Source organism: Eptesicus fuscus, chromosome 18 (assembly GCF_027574615.1).
Source record: "Eptesicus fuscus isolate TK198812 chromosome 18, DD_ASM_mEF_20220401, whole genome shotgun sequence".
In the NCBI taxonomy this organism is placed as follows: domain Eukaryota; kingdom Metazoa; phylum Chordata; class Mammalia; order Chiroptera; family Vespertilionidae; genus Eptesicus; species Eptesicus fuscus.
The window spans coordinates 35,644,412-35,661,973 of NC_072490.1; the positions used below are offsets into that span (position 1 = coordinate 35,644,412).

At 45.4% G+C, this 17,562-nt stretch overlaps 1 protein-coding gene across 9 annotated transcripts in view; it reads left to right on the top strand.

Moving 5' to 3' along the window:
• The window catches only part of VGLL4 (vestigial like family member 4), a 148,048-nt gene that overhangs the window by 92,445 nt on the left and 38,041 nt on the right, over positions 1-17,562 (top strand). For all 9 annotated transcript variants that reach the window (XM_054729423.1, XM_028127376.2, XM_054729425.1 and 6 more), the window contains one exon: positions 12,632-12,821. In XM_054729423.1, coding sequence (XP_054585398.1) covers positions 12,632-12,821 — 190 coding nt within the window. The remainder of the gene's footprint in view (positions 1-12,631; positions 12,822-17,562) is intronic.

Sequence of the window (17,562 nt, forward strand, 5' to 3'; positions counted from 1 at the left end):
TTAAAGAGCATTTCTTTTATTTTGGAATTTGTCATGTTTTTCTTGATCCCCATGACTTATCACTACTACTGGCACTGAAATGTGGCAGAGACCAGATCTCAAACATCATTTTGTTTTCTTTAGTTTCTGTTATTGTCCCACAAACATACCAGGCACTACCAAGCTTTTGGCTGGACCACAACCCCTCTTCTGCTAGTCCTAATCTCAGATCTTCTTTAAATGGGGCTGTATTCAACCAATTCGCCTTTAAAATAAAAATCTGTGTGTCCTTTTCTAGGATGACTTGGCAGGGTTACAAGTTCTGCTTAACTATCCTTTTGGCATGAGGACCATCTCAAGAAGAGAGCGTGGGTGGCAGCTTTCAGAGCAAAGAAAAACAGAGTTTGTCCCCTGGAACCTGGGTCCATGAAGTGGCCTGTTGGCTCACCAGCTTTGTCAAAATGTTTGTAAACAGTGCTCACAGCTAGGTGGCATGAGTAAGAGCCCACAGTGCACGATGCAGACAATAAGGCTTAAAAATATTTTAAGGTCGTGAAGACCAAGGAATGCTGACTTGCCAAAGAAGAATTTGGTGAGGAAGGTAGGACTTGCACTGTAGCGCAGACCTGAAAGTGAGGGGGTGTTTTGCATGGGCGTTAAACATGAGGGGAGACAGCAGAGCATTCCCAGCATGAGTGAACCGTGGAGTCTGGGTGGAGTGTGAAGACTGGAAAGATGGACCCAAGGCTGAAGAGATGGAGGTCTAGACCCGTGGTTGGCAAACTGCGGCTCGTGAGCCACATGCGGCTCTTTGGCCCCTTGAGAGTGGCTCTTCCACAAAATACCATGGCCTGGGCGAGTCTATTTTGAAGAAGTGGCGTTAGAAGAAGTTTAAGTTTAAAAAATTTGGCTCTCAAAAGAAATTTCAATCGTTGTACTGTTGATATTTGGCTCTGTTGACTAATGAGTTTGCCAACCACTGATCTAGACCAACCGTCGCCAACCTTTCGGACCTCACGGACCACCAGTGGTCCACGAACCACCGGTTGGCGACCGCTGGTCTGGACTACCAGGTTGAGAAGTTTTATATTTACTCCAGCAATCCAGTCCATTAGGGACTTGAATCTCTCATGGTAAGAGGCTGGGTGACTGACTGTGTTGGAAGACTGTCTGCTCAAGGTGAGAAGGAAGAATTGAAAGGATGGTTAATTAGTGTTAATAGTTTTTATTTGCCCAAACCATACAGGTCACTTATTGAACAGATATTTATTGAGGATTTGCTGTATTCCAGGAAGAGTATAAGTTTGTCTCTGATCACATTGGGTGTTTTCTTACATTTTTCTCTTACTGTCTTTTATATAAAAATGTTGTGTCCCAAATGTTGTGCTGATTTGTAATCAGGAGTGTTATGTTTTATTCAGCTTAGCTCTAGTCTCTTGCATAGTAAACAAACAATGCTTAATAAATGAGCAAGAGATTGAGTGATGATAAAAAGATGCACAGCCCCATATTATTACTATGAAAGGGAAAAGGTTACTTTTTTTTATCCTAGAGAAACCTGTGGGCACCTCCTTAACCAGGTGATCAGGCTGTTTCACAGCAATGGGATGTGATGCCTTCTAATGTGATACCCTGAGGTGTGCACAGCATCACCTCTGTAGTGTTTTTGCCAGAAACTTTCACCTTGGGTCTACTCATGAGGATGTGATCAGACCCACCAAAAATTGTAGGACAGCTCATTGGTCTGGATTATTTAAAAACATCAATTTCAGGCAAGGAAAAAAGATAGAATAAGTTTCTTTAGGTCACAGGAAATTAAAGAGACATGACAACTACATTGAGCAGTGTGTGATTCTTAATTGGATGCTGGATTCCCCCAACGTGCCACATCCCCACAAAAGAAATAGCTCAATTGGGGAAATTTGAAAATGGCTTGGGTATTAGTGACATTGTGTCAGCTTTAATTTTCTTGGTGTGTTAATGGTATTGTGGCTCTAAGGAGAATGGCTTGCTCTTAGAAGACTTTTGTTGAAGTAGTTGGGAGTGAAATATATCGACAGGTTGATTTAAAAAGTTATAGTAACTATAGCCAAAAAGTTTGTGTGTGTAAATAAACTGACAAATGGACTCAAAGTGAAGGGAAAGGGATATTCTTTGTTCATTCACATTTTTAGTAGCTTATTATTATTATTATTATTTTTTGAAGTTAAAAGTTGGGTAAAATAAAATTCTTACTTCGGTACTTACAGCTCTTTCAGTGACAAAGTTTACAAAACCTTCCTTTACGTCACTCGTTTTATCAGTCTTCCTGGTTGGCAGGCCACTTGAATTGTGTGCTTGCTTGAGTTCTTAATGCTTCTTTCACCCTCTCAGAATTGTGGGGTCTTTGAACTTTGTGTCCTATTTTAATCCATGGAAAATTCACTGTGGGCCTTCTGAAACAGTATGTTCAGCAGTGTTAAGTAGTACAGTGAGTTAATGCAGTTAACTAATGCACCCATTGTTAAATAGTACAGTGAGATAGTTGACTTAGGACAGTGGTCGGCAAACTCATTAGTCAACAGAGCCAATTATCAACAGTACAACGACTGAAATTTCTTTTGAGAGCCAAATTTTTTAAACTTAAACTTCTTCTAACGCCACTTCTTCAAAATAGACTCGCCCAGGTCATGGTATTTTGTGGAAGAGCCACACTCAAGGGGCCAAAGAGCCGCATGTGGCTCGCGAGCCGCAGTTTGCCGACCACTGGCTTAGGATGTTTGTCACGTCCCAGCCACCTGCCCACTCCTGTTGTCGGAGGTTTGGAGCTGATGAGGAGATTTCGTATTCGAAATAGGTAGGCTTAGACACGGCCTTCAGCAGTCCAGTGCCGGGTTGGGTATGAATTTTGAATTCGTTCCCGGGAACCTCGTCTTACTCCTCAGGGTCTGGGCTAGAATATATTGCAGAGAACAAGATTGCCTATTTATAGTTTGAGAGGTCATAGCAAGCGTGTAAGTATTGCCCAGGAGTCTGCAGTTTTTGAGTTGGAGGTGGTCAGTATGAGAATGGCACTGGGACTCGGCCAGGCAGCTCAGCCCCGCTACAAAGTGTCCGAAGTGGCAGCCATGATGCCTTTGGGTTGGGTTTTGAAAGTCGAGAAGAGCACGAATTGGCTAGGAGGGTTTCGGAAGGGATCCTAATGGGGAGAAAGGTGAATGAATTGAGAGTTGAGAGCGTGTACCTGGGGAGGGGGCACTGGTTCATCGAGCACTGGGCATGGAGCCAGATTTCTTGTTTCATCCTTGAGCTAGCTCAGGGCCTCGGTGTGAAGGTTCACACACGTGGAAACAGTCGTGGGAAGTCAGGTAGCGGCCCCGAGATCATCCCGCTGGCTCTCGGTGGAGCAGATTTGGAATGCTCACTACCCATGCTCCTTGGCACTGTGTCTCCTGACCTTTTAGGTTAGTTGGTGGAAACTGTATAGGTGCTAAGTTTATTAGAGGAGAGGAGCTCTCCTGAATAGCGGGAACCACGTTTGGAGAAGTTCCCTTTGCCCCTGTCATTTCATCCTCTAAATGGGAGTCGTATCAACGAATGGATTTCAGTAGCTAGTATAATAAAAAAAATCACCTGTCCTAGGAACTTTGTAAGTTTTCATTGGTTCTCATAAAAATCCCTCAAGGTAGATGAAGAAATAGAGGCTCAAGAGAGATGATTAAGGAGACTTTGCAAGATCACACCTTTTTTTGTGGTTGCAGAGCCCACTTCCTGTCCGGTTCCTCTGCCCTGGGCGAGTGTGGTCAGGATTGCAGAGTCAAGGCTGTGGGCGTTATTCCCCCCACCCCCCAACACACACCATATGCTAGATGTCACAAAGAGGAGCAGACACATGGGATAGCTATGAACACACAGGCTGTGGTAAGTCCATTCTAGAGGTTTGGAGTGTTATGGGAGAGCAGAGGAAGGAAATTTTAATTTTCCAATCTCTCCTTCCACTCCCCAAGGTCTCTTTTCCCCCCTTCTCCATTGGTCAGTGACTGATTCTAAGACCCAGCTGTCCCAGGGTAGGTCCCTGGTCCAGTCATACCCTGCAGAATTCTGTTTTAATTAACCTTTTGCACTCGGATGTCGAGTGTGACTCGACACGGTTAGCATTAGAATAAAGGAATCGAGAGAAAAGCGAGTGCAAAGTTAAAGAGTGTTTTTACGATACAGTTCCTATCATGTTACCTTAGATGTTGAACCTGCTGCACGAGCTTACAGAGAATTTCTCTGGTATTTTCCCTCACATTTTGAAGAGGTGATGCCATTTCCCCAAGCTCTGCCTCATGGCACCCAGAATCCTGTGGAAGGTGGCTCCACTGTTGGAGAGGTTAGATCGAGCATCACTCAGATTGCTTCTAAATATCTATAATAAGGTCTAACCAGAGAGGAAGTTGAGCCCCTAGCAAAGTGCCGGATTCCAATTCCATCTGCAGACACGTTGCTTTCATAATTCTCTTCCTTCTCGTTAACAGCAACATGTTCTAGAAGTAGATTTGCAAGTAGATAGAGTGAAGCATGTCTGACAGGCGTCAAGTGCCTTTTTCCATGGAGGGTTCTATGCACTTGGCGTTAAAGGTTCTCGAACTGCTTTTACCTTCTTAGGGTTCACGGGTGACGTGTCAGTGCTGAGGCCTCAGGCGGGGCCATAGTGAGGACATGAGCTACCCTGTGCTGATGCTCATACCCAGGCAGATCGCCTTCCCATCTGCCCCAGTACAGTGAGAGCAGGGCTGTGCTGCGAGACTCGGCATCCCTGATCTACTCGGAACCCTCCGCAGCCCCGTCACAACCAGCCTGGGGTCGGAGGACCAAGAATTGCAGCCGGTGTGGTCATTAGATCTGGCTCAGGAAACCGAGGACACAGGCAGGTGTTTAGTCTTTGTGAATCCCTGTTATGGTTTCTGAAACCAGCACCCAGCCTGACACTGAGATCTGCTGCTATGTCACTGTTGGGTGCCTGAGTTTCTCTTTAAGCTGAGATGATCTGGATAGTAAGATGTTTATTTGAGTCCTCTTACAGTTTCACCCAGATTAGTATTGCATAATCTTTGAAGAGACAGTTCAGTTATAAAGTGAATTCAACAGGGTAAATGAAATTTTTAGGGACTTTTTAAAACCCTGAACACAACAAAATTATTTCAGGCAATGTAGAACGTGCTAATTAAATGATTAGCAATATATGGATGTGAATATAACAATTTTAAATTTACTTTAAAATGCTTTTAGTGAGTGCTTTTTGATATTCAGATACTCAACTTTTTAAAGCATTTTAGTGTATATTTGGCATGGATATGAAGGGTTACAGACTGCTTCTTTGGGATTATTGCTTTTACCCTTTTCCCTCTTGCCCCTGTAGAATTATAGATATTTAAAATGAGTAGGGACTGTTGACATCATCCACCCTTGGGCATGTCTGGGAGTAGGTGCCACCTGGATGTGCTGAACTGCAGTCTTAGGGAGACCCCAGCCTGGTTCCTAGGGACCCTCCCCGTCACCTGTGCTTTGTTTAGCCCTGAGGCTCAGCATGAGTCTCTGCACTTTCCCTGGTGCTGGGCCAAGAAGCCCACTTGCTTTTAGGGCTGATCCATTGGTCTCCTCCCCTCTTGGCAGTTTCTACTTCAGAAGTGGCCTCCATGCATGAGATTGCTTCATTGTGACCCGGCCCACTGCACTAGGCTTGTCAGGGTGGACCCAGCGTTGGGAGCTGTTTGGTCCCAAAGCAAAGTGAAGAGCTTTATCCTTTGAGTCAGACTGGGTTTCAGGCCTGTGCTCCCCTCCTGCTGCCCCTCCCTTCCTCTCCTATTAGTTAGCATGGCTGTCATCACAAAATAACCTGGCAGGCCGGGCAGCTTAAACAACAGACTTTTATTCTCACCGTTCTGGAGGCTTGTGGATGACTGTCTTCATGTTCACATAGTCTGTCTTCTCATCTGTCTGTGTCTTAATCTCCTTTTCTCTTTATTTTTTATTGATTTCAGAGAGGAAGGGAGAGGGAGAGCGAGACAGAAACATCAATGATGAGAAAGAATGTTTGATCGGTTGCCTCCTGCACACCCCCTACTGGGGATCAAGCCCGAAACTCGGGCATGTGCCCTTGACCCGAATTGAACCTGGGACCTTTCAGTTCTCAGGCTGATGATGCTCTATCCACTGAGCCAAACCAGCTAGGGCCTAATCTCCTTTTCTTATTAGGACACCAGTCATATTGGACTAGAGCCCATCCTAATGACTCCATTTAACCCTAATCACCTCTTCAGAGACCCTGTCTCCAAATATTGTCACATTCTGAGGTACTGGGGTTAGGACTGCAACATATGAATTTTTGGGGGACATAGTTCCACTCATAACAATCCCTTCCCTACCCTTTCCTTCCTCTCTCTCTTCCTTTCTCCCTCCTTTTCTTCTGCTCTCTCTCCTACTTTTCTTCTTCCTCCTCACTTCTTCCTCTCTCCCCATCGCCCTTCCTATCCATCTCTCCTCCTTCCTTCCCTTCACCTCTCTTCCCTTACTGTAAAAGCGTCCTGCACCACTAGAAAGAATATAAAAACTGGAAAATCTAAATGTCACTTTTCTCCTTCCGGCTCTTCTCTTTAACCAGCTTTGTGACCTCGAGCAGTTCACTAATTCTTGAAGCGCTCGTTTCCTTAGCTGCCAAATGGGAGTTCGTCTTCCTCTCTGCCCTTATTGGGCTGTAGTGAGGAAAAATGCTTTTAAAATAAAATATTTAATACAAGATGCAGGGAAACTCTTGACAGAGTGTAATATTTATGGGATTATTTGGATTACTTGAAATTCTAATTAAAACGGCACATGTTTCAACTGCACAGGTTTTACTGTGTAATTGTTATCCTTAATTATATTATAAGCAGCCAGCAATACAAGGTTGTGGGGGTTTTCCTGAACAACCTCATTGTTGTTCTAAAGATCTGATCTGCTCAAACCAAGCTCAGTCAGGGGTCTGGGCTTGGCCTAGCCTGCCCCGCCTGGCCCACTGGGCCAGCGTGACCTTCTGCTGAGGTTTGGACTCCAGATGCAAGATCCGGCTCTGCAGGTTTAGAGCTGTGAGTCTGGGGCTGCTGAGAGGGACAGTGGGGGTGGCACTTGTTACCCCAGGGGTGATGGGAAAGGGCGCTCGGGTCCTGAGTTGTAGAATCCTGTGCAGTCCTTGTACCGCTGGCAGACACTACGTCACATCTTTTATCTCTGCTGGCTCGCCCGGGTTTCATCGTGTTGCCTAACAGCCCTCCTTGTGAAAAAAGAAAAGGAAAGAAAAGAAAAAAAGTTAACCAGAGTGGGGATAGTTACAAGCTGAACTGCTTGAAAGAGGTTGACTTCACTGTCTTCTCCCCAGCTGCTGGTCCCCGAGACAAAAAAGTATTATTTGAAAGAGAAGGAGCAAGCCCTGGCTGCCGGGGCTCCTTGCCCTGCACGGTCATGGGTTTGTGAGATGTGAGCTGGGCCGGGAAACGTTAGAGCTGTTTTATCAGGGTGCTCTCTTGCCAGTAGGGTGACGTCAGCCTGCTCGCCGCGGGCTGTGGTCAGACAGGAGACATCCGCGTAGCCGAGCGGCTGGCTTGGGGGACCGCGCTGTGGTTTTGCTTCTTTGATTTAGGTTCAGACCCGATAAACGGGGTGGGGAGGGAAGTAGAACATCAAGTCTTGGACACAGCAAAGATTTAAACTGTGGCAGGAAACGCTCTGTTGGGTAAGGCATAGAGGTTTTTGTGAAAAGCCTACCCTTACAGTTTTTAGCAGGATCCTTTTTAGTACAGTTGTACCTTCCCCCTTTCCATGAATACAGGACGTTGGCATTTCAGCCTTGTGTTGTTTGACTAACCTTCATAAAACGACAATAAATGCCATTGCTGGGATTAATTTCTCTTGAGTCATGTCACAGTCTGAAACGCGGCCACAGGTCCTCGTCTGGCGCTTGGCCCCGAGGTGGTTGCAGGGGCGCTGTGACGGGGAGCTGAGAGACACAGAAGGCGATTCCTGCTTCGCCCTCGCATCCATTAATCTCCCCGAAACCAAATCAGCCGCCTCACCTCCAGGCTGAAGGCCTTGGCCTCCATTATTCAGTCGTATGAAAGTCGAATCTGCATTTTTGTGGACCAGGTTATATTCATCTCTGGTTTCAGTTGACAAAACACAACTTTCTCGTAGTATTTGAATACTGCAAGAATGAAGTTGCAACGCTTGAGAACTAGAAGTGCCCTAGATTTTTAATGACATCTCCTTTAATGATGAGGTAAATTTTTAGTTAAGACTATTTAATTGACTCTGTATTTTTTCCCTACATTTATAAAGTGTGTCCTGTAAAAGTTTAGCATTTTTCAGTTAGCAAGTGTAAAGTAAGACTTAACTTTGGAAGATATACATTATGGAGAACCTAGACTTTTAGAGCCCGTTAGGCCTTCAAGATGGTCAGATGGAGCCACTCACAAATGGAGAAACTGAGGCTGAGGAGGTGAGTGCTGTTTTGAGGACCTTCCAGTTACATTCCATTTTTGCATCCATTCTAAGATGAACCATTATTTTATATTTCACTAAGACAAACAGTCCTGCCTAGTACAATATGCCTGTTGGGTATCAGATAAACTTCAGTCTTAGCTATATTAAAATGTAGGAAATAAAGAATTGCACAGTCATTGAAATGTAATGACAGGATTCTGAAACCAGGCTACGTATTCCATCTTCTCCATCTGACTTTGAAAGAATTTTCTTGTAATATTTCACCCAAATCGTTACGTAGCACATCGTAAGGCTAGGTGATTTTCTTTTTTGTTTCTCTGGGTTACATTTTTTAAAATTGAAATTAATATGTGCTGATTCTTGTGAAATCTTGGGCCACAATCTTTGCTCCTCCTCAGTTGGGAGAAAAAATTAAGCACTATTTTTAGTCCATATATTAGAATTGTCACCATTTTTAGTAATTTTTTGTATCTATTAGGCATTTTCCTTCACTAACACACTGAGATTAAAAGGCCAAACACATTAAAAAAAGTTAAACTTCTTTTGTTATAACTTGTAACTGTAAATTTTTCAAAAAGTTAAATGGACAGTTGTAGCTAAGCCAACTAGAGATACTTAGAATACTGGGTTACTCAGACAGCTCAAATCTCCTTTCTTCTGTTTATTCTTGAAAAAGAAAGATAATCTTTTTTTCCTTTTTCAAGTGCCAAGCCATTGTGAAATTTAGAATATACACCAGTATAAAAGAAAGAAGTCTTTACTACCCCCAAGATAAGTTCCTTTGGTGTGTATTTTTCCCCTCCTCTGCTGTGGTCAGGGTCTGGGTAAATGTCACCATTCGTTTTTCTGACAGTACTTTGCACAGCCTTCACCATGTAACAGGCACTCCGACTCAGTCTGATTAGAAACTGAGCTAGGACTTATCTGACTGTAACAGAGTAGAGAGATAGAGCTGTCATAACAAAAGGTTTCTTTTTATTTCAGGGGAAATTAATGGATGCTTGTCCTTATTTAACAGTTAAGTGTGAAAAACCTGAGAGAAAAGGGGTCTTCTGTCATCCATTGATAATCCATTTTGGGGGAGGGGTAGCTACTTTGTTGAGATGTCATTCACATACCATATAATGGACCCATTCAATGTATGCAATCCAGTGGTTGTAAGTATGTTCATGGAGTTGTGCAGCCTTCACCACAATCAGTCTTAGAACATTTTCATCATCCCCCCATAAAACCCGGTACTCATTAGCAGCTCCTTTCTACTTCCCCTTCTCCCAGGCCCCTAGCAATCACTAATCTACTTTTTGTCCTTTTGGATTTGCCTGTTCTGGACATTTCATCTAAATAGAATTAGAACTGCATGGCCTTTTGTGTCTGGCTTCTTCCACATAGCAAACTTGTTTTCCAAACTGTGGTAGCATGAATCAGTACTTCATTCCTTTTTATGGCTAACCAATATTGTATTATATGGATAGACCACATTCTTCAGGTGCCGGGCATTTGGGTTTTTGGCTATTGTGAATAATGCTGCTATGAACACTCATGTATATACGTGGTTTTTTTTTTTGGTGAAAGACCATTTTCATTTTTCTTGGGTATGTACCTAGGAGTGGAATTGCTGGGTCACATGGTAAATGTATGTTTAACCTTTGAGGAACTGCCAAACTGTTTCCATAGCAGCAGCACCATTTTACGCTTGTGGTTCACAGCCCTATAATTCACCAAGCCACCAATGCTTACTAAGGAATTATTACCTGCGTAATATTGAACGAGGGCAGCAGAACCCAGTGTGTGTGTGTCGGTGAATCCGCGTGCACAAGGCCTCTTCTGGTGCCAGCAACACGCCTGCCCCGGCATCTCTGTGGGGTCTGGTAGAGCGACGTTGCAGCCCAGAGGGGAGAAAGGACCAGTTACGGCTTCTTGTGGGTCTGTTCCCCCCCCCAGTTCAGAAATCTCCAGTGTTTTCAGAGTATCCCTGTGGACTTCCCCGTCAGACACCAGCGCTTCCGTCTTAAAGATAAGCAGTGCATCAACTCGGTGAACTTCTAATGCGAGCGCTGGATGAAAACTGGAGAGTGGAACGGAATGTTGTTCTTACCCCAAGAGTTTTGCTTTTTCGTGGAATAGTGTATGCTGTGTGATGAGTGACTCTTCCTTTTTTGGAGTGATTTGAATTTGTTGCTGTGATGGTGGTTTTCCATGGTAACTGCTGTTGCCACACATCTGGCATCTGATGAAATGGCTCCCAGATCCCAGGGGTCTGCACAGCCCGAGCACTCCTCATCCCCTCCTCCTGCCAAGGATGTGGAGAAACCCTGGGCGGAGGGCGTGGTGGCTCTGGCGTGGTGACGAGGTTGGATTTGCAATGGCTGAGTTCCTGGGGGTATCATCAGGGCTCCTCCAAAAGTTAGCTGGCCTACAGATGCTGTACCCCGGAAACTCCTCCCCTCCCTGGGGAGGAGGTGAGTGTAAGAAAGAGGGGCGTGTTGGGAAAGAATATTTCTGATTTATCAAGGCATCAGTATTAGCACTGCTGTTTGCTTGTTTGTTTGTTTAAACCAAAATTACTAAATTGGAAGTAGAGGTCAACCAAAATCCTCCTGGATTTCTGAGAGGAGCAGGCCAGCGTAGGCCCTGTTTTTTTTTAGGCATTTCATTTAAAATGGAAAGTTCCAGTTTGTGTTGGGGCCAGAATCCCAAAAAGAAATCCTTACTGGAGGTGTATTACGGGTCACTGTATGTTTGCTAGTTTATATCTTGGTTGACTAAATTGGCAAAATTTTTATTTTTCCTGGTAAACATTCAGGAGGTTTTTTTCCTCACTCCTTGCCCTCACAAAATCATACTTGTCATATGTGTATGAAGCAAACGACTGTTAAAACCGTCCACACGTCGGTGATGATATGAAAATTAGTGGTGGCCAACAAAGATTTCCTTTCTTAGGTACCACAAGGCCTCAGATGAAGTTGACTTTATCCTAATATTACTCTCAAAGTGAGACCAAGTGCAAACCCAACTGGTCAGGCCTTAGAGACCAATACGAATAGCACCACAAAAGGGTTATTATTTGTGAAAAATGTAGGTCCCTCTTCCCCCATGTGACTCAGAAAGCTTAAAGTTTTCTCTTTAAGTAATTATTATTGTTTATAAATTTAGAAGGTATACCACCTTTATTATAAGCATATAAAGGGTTATACTTATTTCAGTTCATAGTGAGGCACAAAGTTTTCACCTAACACACAGCCTGTTTAGAATGGGAATGAAAAACATTAAGATGTCGAATCAGATCGAGATGTGAACTTGAATTTGAGTGTCTGACTTTGAAACACGTTTTGAGAACTGTACCTGTGAATTAATCTTGTGAATAATTATATGCCAAAAATGTGCTGATAATAATCATAGTATTTTTAACATGCCCTTTTTAGTAGACTCTAAGAATAAATGTTTATTTCTCATTAAACAGTGCATTTCTATTTCTGGTAACTTTTTGGGCATATGTGTGAATCATTAACCCATAAATTTTCCTCATTCTTAAAAAAAAAAAATAACCTACCAAAAATACAATAAAAATGTAATGAGAAAGAAAAGTGAATTTGGCATAGTGTTCCACTGAACCCGGTGTTAGGTCATTCTCTTAGAGGTATGGAGTCAAATACCCATAAATCAAAAGTCATTTCACGTTTTAAATTAACTTCAGAGATGGTTTATGGTCAATTTTTCCCCCTCTCTGTTACTTTATGGCAACTCTTAATTTTAAACTTTACCCTAAAGAGTTATTGGAGAAATGGCAATTACGTGAGGTGATGGAGGTGTTAGCTAACTCCGTGGTGGCAAACGTTTTGCAATATATAAGTATCAAATCAACACATTTGTACACCTTAAACTTACCTAATGTCACATGTCAGTTATCTCTCAGTAAAGCTGGGGCGTGGGGGGAAGAGTTACTGTGCTAGAAAACCACGTTTATGCAAAACGCCTCACGCTTGGCAGCTGACCTCATGCTCAGACCGTGTTCTGAGAATGGCAGGCTGCGTCTCACGTTGCCAGAAACTTTCCACTGGGAGTAGTTTTGCAAGGGGCCGGGCGGGCGGGGAGCGGGGGGCTGAGGCAGGGACATTTCTCCCGCTCGGTGACGACATCATTCCTCTTGGCGTAGGTGAAGCTGCTCTCCGGGGAGAACCCAGGATGCAGACCATCCCTGTGGCATCCGCCCTCACCAGTCACCGCACGGGCCCCCCGCCCATCAGCCCCAGCAAGAGGAAGTTCGGCATGGAACCGGGGGACGACGACCTGGACTGTGAAAACGACCACGCTTCCAAGATGAGCCGCATCTTCAGCCCCCATCTGTAAGTCCCCCCGCTCGGAAGTGTGGGCGCCCTGATTCAGGCTGGCGCACGCCACGCCATGCCATGCCAGGGCCGCGTTTCTCTGGCAACTTTGTGTCAGCCGTGGAGTGAAGGGTGAATAATGGCTCATCTGCCAGGAGCGGGTAGTACACCAGTTTTAATAACGCACGGAGAGACATCTTACTTCCCCCTGGCTTAGGTGTCTGACCATGCGTGCGTTTTCCCCGCGGGAGTTAAAAGGAAGTTGTCGCTTCTTGGGGTGGTTGTCTAAAAAGGTTGCCTTTTCTTGCCTGTACTAGTCCTGGTGGTGGTCAGGAGAGTCCGTCTTTGGTGACTGTTTCCATGTGCCAGGGACATGGGCGGAGAAGTTAGCCCCGGAGCAGAGAGTGGGACAGTTAAGACGTATTAAATCTCACCCTATGTGTTCACGGTGTGAACTTGAGATCTCCCCAAAGTGGGAAGGGCGGCCTGTTGTGTGGTGGGAAAGTGCTGTGTACCCCACACGATGGGTGAGCCTGTTGCAGCCCTGACATGACGGCCTTGGGGCCGGAGGGCTGGGTGCTCGTCCTCCGTCTGCCACCGGCACTCTCTTCCGTCACAGCGTGTGCTGCTGCCACTCTCGGGGCCTCGGTTTCCTTATTGATGACAGGAAGGGGTTGGAATGAAGGCTCTCTGGATCTGAGCCACACCGACCACGTTTTTATCTGGGAAACAGCTCGCCTTTCCGTGTACTGTATTCGGCTTCCCCTTGCTCTCTCCTCGACGCCGCCGTGCTTGCCTTGAAAAGAAGCGGAATGCTCTTCCACGTGTTTCCAGGATTTGGAGACACCCACCAGCTGCCTGGGAAGTCTGCTCTGGCCATCGTGTGCGCCGGTCGGTGCGACCGATCAGAGCTGGGGGTCTGGGCAGAGGCGGGAGGCCGCCCTGGTTATTGGAAGGAGCCTCTCTGTGTATCCAGGTGAAAGGTTCCATTGCCTCCCCTCTTCCCACGCATGCGCTAATGTTTTGTAATTATTCAGGATGCTCCGTTCCCCTGGTCCTGATATCCGAGGATGCTGCTGTTTCTGGCAAGAACAGGAGGCCCAGTCAGCGAGTTCCCGTTTCCTCATTGGAGGAGGAGACCTTGCGCAGTTAGGTGGCCGATAACGCCAGCAGCGCTCTGCTGCCTCAGCGCCAGCAGCGCTCGGCATTCCACGCATTCCAGCCGCTTGGACTGTTGTGTGCAGTCATAAGACCCACTGACAGAGGTATTTATCCTCCAGTAAATCACCATAGTGTGAGAGGCTGAGCCTGCAAGTCTGGAGCCCTGGAATTTGCTACAATCAGGAAGGAATCCAGCAACGAGGCACTGCAAAACAATGAGCTCTCGCAAACCCGCCGGCTTATAATGCAGGTCCCGGGCACAGCTATTTGGAGTTTATTCTTTTGTTACGAGGAATGTCTTCTCTCCTATCCCCTCCACCCCAAACCCAAATAAGGAGAGAGGAGACAGCCCTGACATAGTATGTTTTAGGATCATACATGCCTTAGTTTAAATCCTAATCTGGCACTTACCAGCTGTGAGGCCTTGGACAATCACTAATATAGCTAGGCCCAATAAATATCCTTCTTTGTAAGGTGTCAATGATAATAGTTTGTGTATAGAACTGCTGTGAGCATTGGAGTTAAAATCTGCAAGGAGTCTGGCACAGTATAATACTCCGTTGATGTAGCTGTTACTTTTATTAACAAGTCCATTATTGAGATACTGGCACTGACGGTGGAGAATAAGAATACCATTATGGTGAATTGAACGTTTGAGAGTGCTGCGTTTTAATAAGAAACTCTGGGTTCAAAAAAATCCCAGCTTTCTCTTTCAGCGGGAGTCATCATAGCTCCTTTCATAGGCTGATGGTGAGTGCTTAGTGCAGTGCCTGGCAGGTGGTGAGCACCCAGCTTCAGTTGTTACTAACACCATTAGAATATTACAGCATTTAGAACACGATTTTGTAATTCCTTGGGTGGTTACAATATGTCCTTGAAGTACAGGCCTATGATGACGTTATAAATGAAGTGTAAATAATAAAAATAGAATTGCGAGATTTCATGTGTAACTCACAGTGGACGTCATCATGCAGTCTTACGATAATAGAAACAGACCAGACGCACACTCCCCCCCCCCCCCAAACCCAAACTCCCTGGCCCTAAGAAGGAAATACGTGATCCGTGTGTGGTCAGTTCCTTCTGGTGTCACCCGTGTGGTAGTTATTCCCTTCGGTAACATTGCCAGTATTTCGACTTGTGTTTTCTAAGAGCCGAATGACAGGCAAATTGAAAAGACGGCCGAGTCTCTTTCTCTCCACGTTGCATGGTACTTAGGAAGTCCTGTGGTTTGACTTGGTGAAATGTTTACTATTGGAGGGGTAGCATGTTCCCTCCTTTTTATTTACGGTCTAGGGTGTTTTCAGTAATAAATTACAGATTCCTGTTTATTTGGGAAAGAATGGTGCAGTATATTTGTTTAAGGAGATTACCAAGTGATCTTTGCTCTTTATCTTCTTAAATGTATCTCGTTACTTTATCACTAAAGAAATCACAGTCTGGAGGAAGGAGTGTTGTTGAGAAGCAGTTGTGGCAGCTAGCTACGAGGGTCTAAAGATGCGTGCTTTGGCCGCGTTTCATTATAGCCGTCACGTTGGAGAGATTGAGTGGCTCTGAGCCAGAGTCAGAAGCTACAGAGAGTATGGGTACCTTTCATCTGATCTGACTTGGGGAGGAGGAGAGAGAAGAGAGGTTTCCTTAGTTTTTCTCTAGAACATGGATACTGAGAATTTCTGGACTCTGTTTCTAGCCTTTTATAAACCTGGGTCCTTGGCACTCTTTTTTTTTTAAAAAAAAGTATTTTTATTGATTTCAGAGAGAAAGGGAGAGGGAGAGAGATAGAAACATCAATGATGAGAGAGAATCATTGATTGGCTGCCTCTTGCACGCCCCCTACTGGGGATCAAGCCCGCAACCCGGCACGTGTCCCTGACTGGAATTGAACCTGGGACCCTTAAGTCCGAAGGCCGGCGCTCTATCCACTGAACCAAACCAGCTAGGGCTTGGCACTCTTTATTAAGTTTCTTGTTGATAGGATATGGGTGACCCGGAGAAATACATTTTAGGGTTTTTTTTTTTTTTTTTTTTGGTTTGTTTTCTAAGAAAACTGTTAAGAACATGAATGCCTTTTTTTGGAAGTTGAAAATTACTCTATCTGCTACTTAAAAAGTGGGGTAAGGTCCGAGGCCGGGCGGCGGTGGTGGTTGAGAGGCGGGTAGAGGTGGAGTTCTTCTCAGGGAACTGTCAGTAGGTACGTTTTTTCCTGTGAGCTTGATACTCTCGTGTGTTTTGGTAAGGAAGAGCTCTCCTTTTCTCCTGTCCATCTGTTTTTCATTTAGACTCATGGATTCCTCCTTTATTCAGAGAGTTGTTGCTGTCCTTGATTTGGCAAGTCCGAGTCCCTTCAACTGGCTCTTGTGTGCTTGTTACACCCCCCTCCACCCCCCTCTCTCTCATTTTTTTTGGAGCACTTCCTTATTTTCTGGCAAACCAGATGCTCATCTTGTAAGCCACCTTCCTCAGCCATGGCACCAGCCGTTTCTCCAGGCCCCCTGTTCCTTGTAGTGGGGAGAAGTATTTAGAAGCCAGGATCCGGGTGCGAGGTGTTCTCGTGGTGTCACTGCCTGTAGGCTCGGGTTGTCTAATGGTAGCCACCGGCTGCATGTGGCAACTTACTTTTAAAGTGAAAAAGATTTTTTTCCCGTTCCTCTGTTGCACTAGCCATGTTTCTAGCTCAGCAGCCACGGGTGGCTAGTGGCACCATATTGGACAGCGCACACAGAGGGCCCTTGTACTGTCACAGGAAGTCCCGTTGAGCAGCAATATCTCTGACCCCTTTCCTGGGAAGAGCCAGGAAAAGATGAGTTCATGTTAACACTCCAACGCTAAGCCGGTTTCACGGGGTTCTTCCTCCTCCTCCCCATTCACATGCCTATCTCCCTGGTTCCCAATAGCCTCAAAGTGATCAGCACATTGACGTCTTGTTCAGCCCTCGGGGGCACGTCAGGTCGCTTCGGGATTACGTGGTCACACCACTTCGAAAGACCGACCTACCGAAAAGAGCTCAAGGTTGGTAGGCCTTGTTTTTTCCCCCTGTGCAGAGGGAAAATGGCCAGAATACCAACTTCAAAAGTGCTTCTCCTCCCCACCTCTCAGTGTTGTCATGTTCATCAACATATACACGGAGTGGCCAGATTATTATGATCTCTGAACGCATAATAATCTGGCTACTCAGAGTGTGTGTGTGTGTGTATTAGAGGCCTGGTGCATGAATTTGTGCATGGGGAGGGTCCAGCCAGCCTGGCCAGGGGTAGGGGACATGGGCAGTTGGCCGGCCTGCCTGCCAGTTGAACTCCTGGTCGAGGGGACAATTTGCCTATTAGCCTTTTATTATATAAGATATACACCAGGGGTCCTCAAACTTTTTAAACAGGGGGCCAGTTCACTGTCCCTCAGACCGTTGGAGGGCCGGACTATAGTTTAAAAAAACAAACTATGAACAAATTCCTATGCACACTACACATATCCTATTTTGAAGTAAAAAAACACAACGGCAAAAACACCCGCCTGTGGCCCGCGGGCTGTAGTTTGAGGACGCCTGGTATACACTGAGTGGCCAGATGATTATGCGTTCGGAGATCCTCATAATCTGGCCACTCAG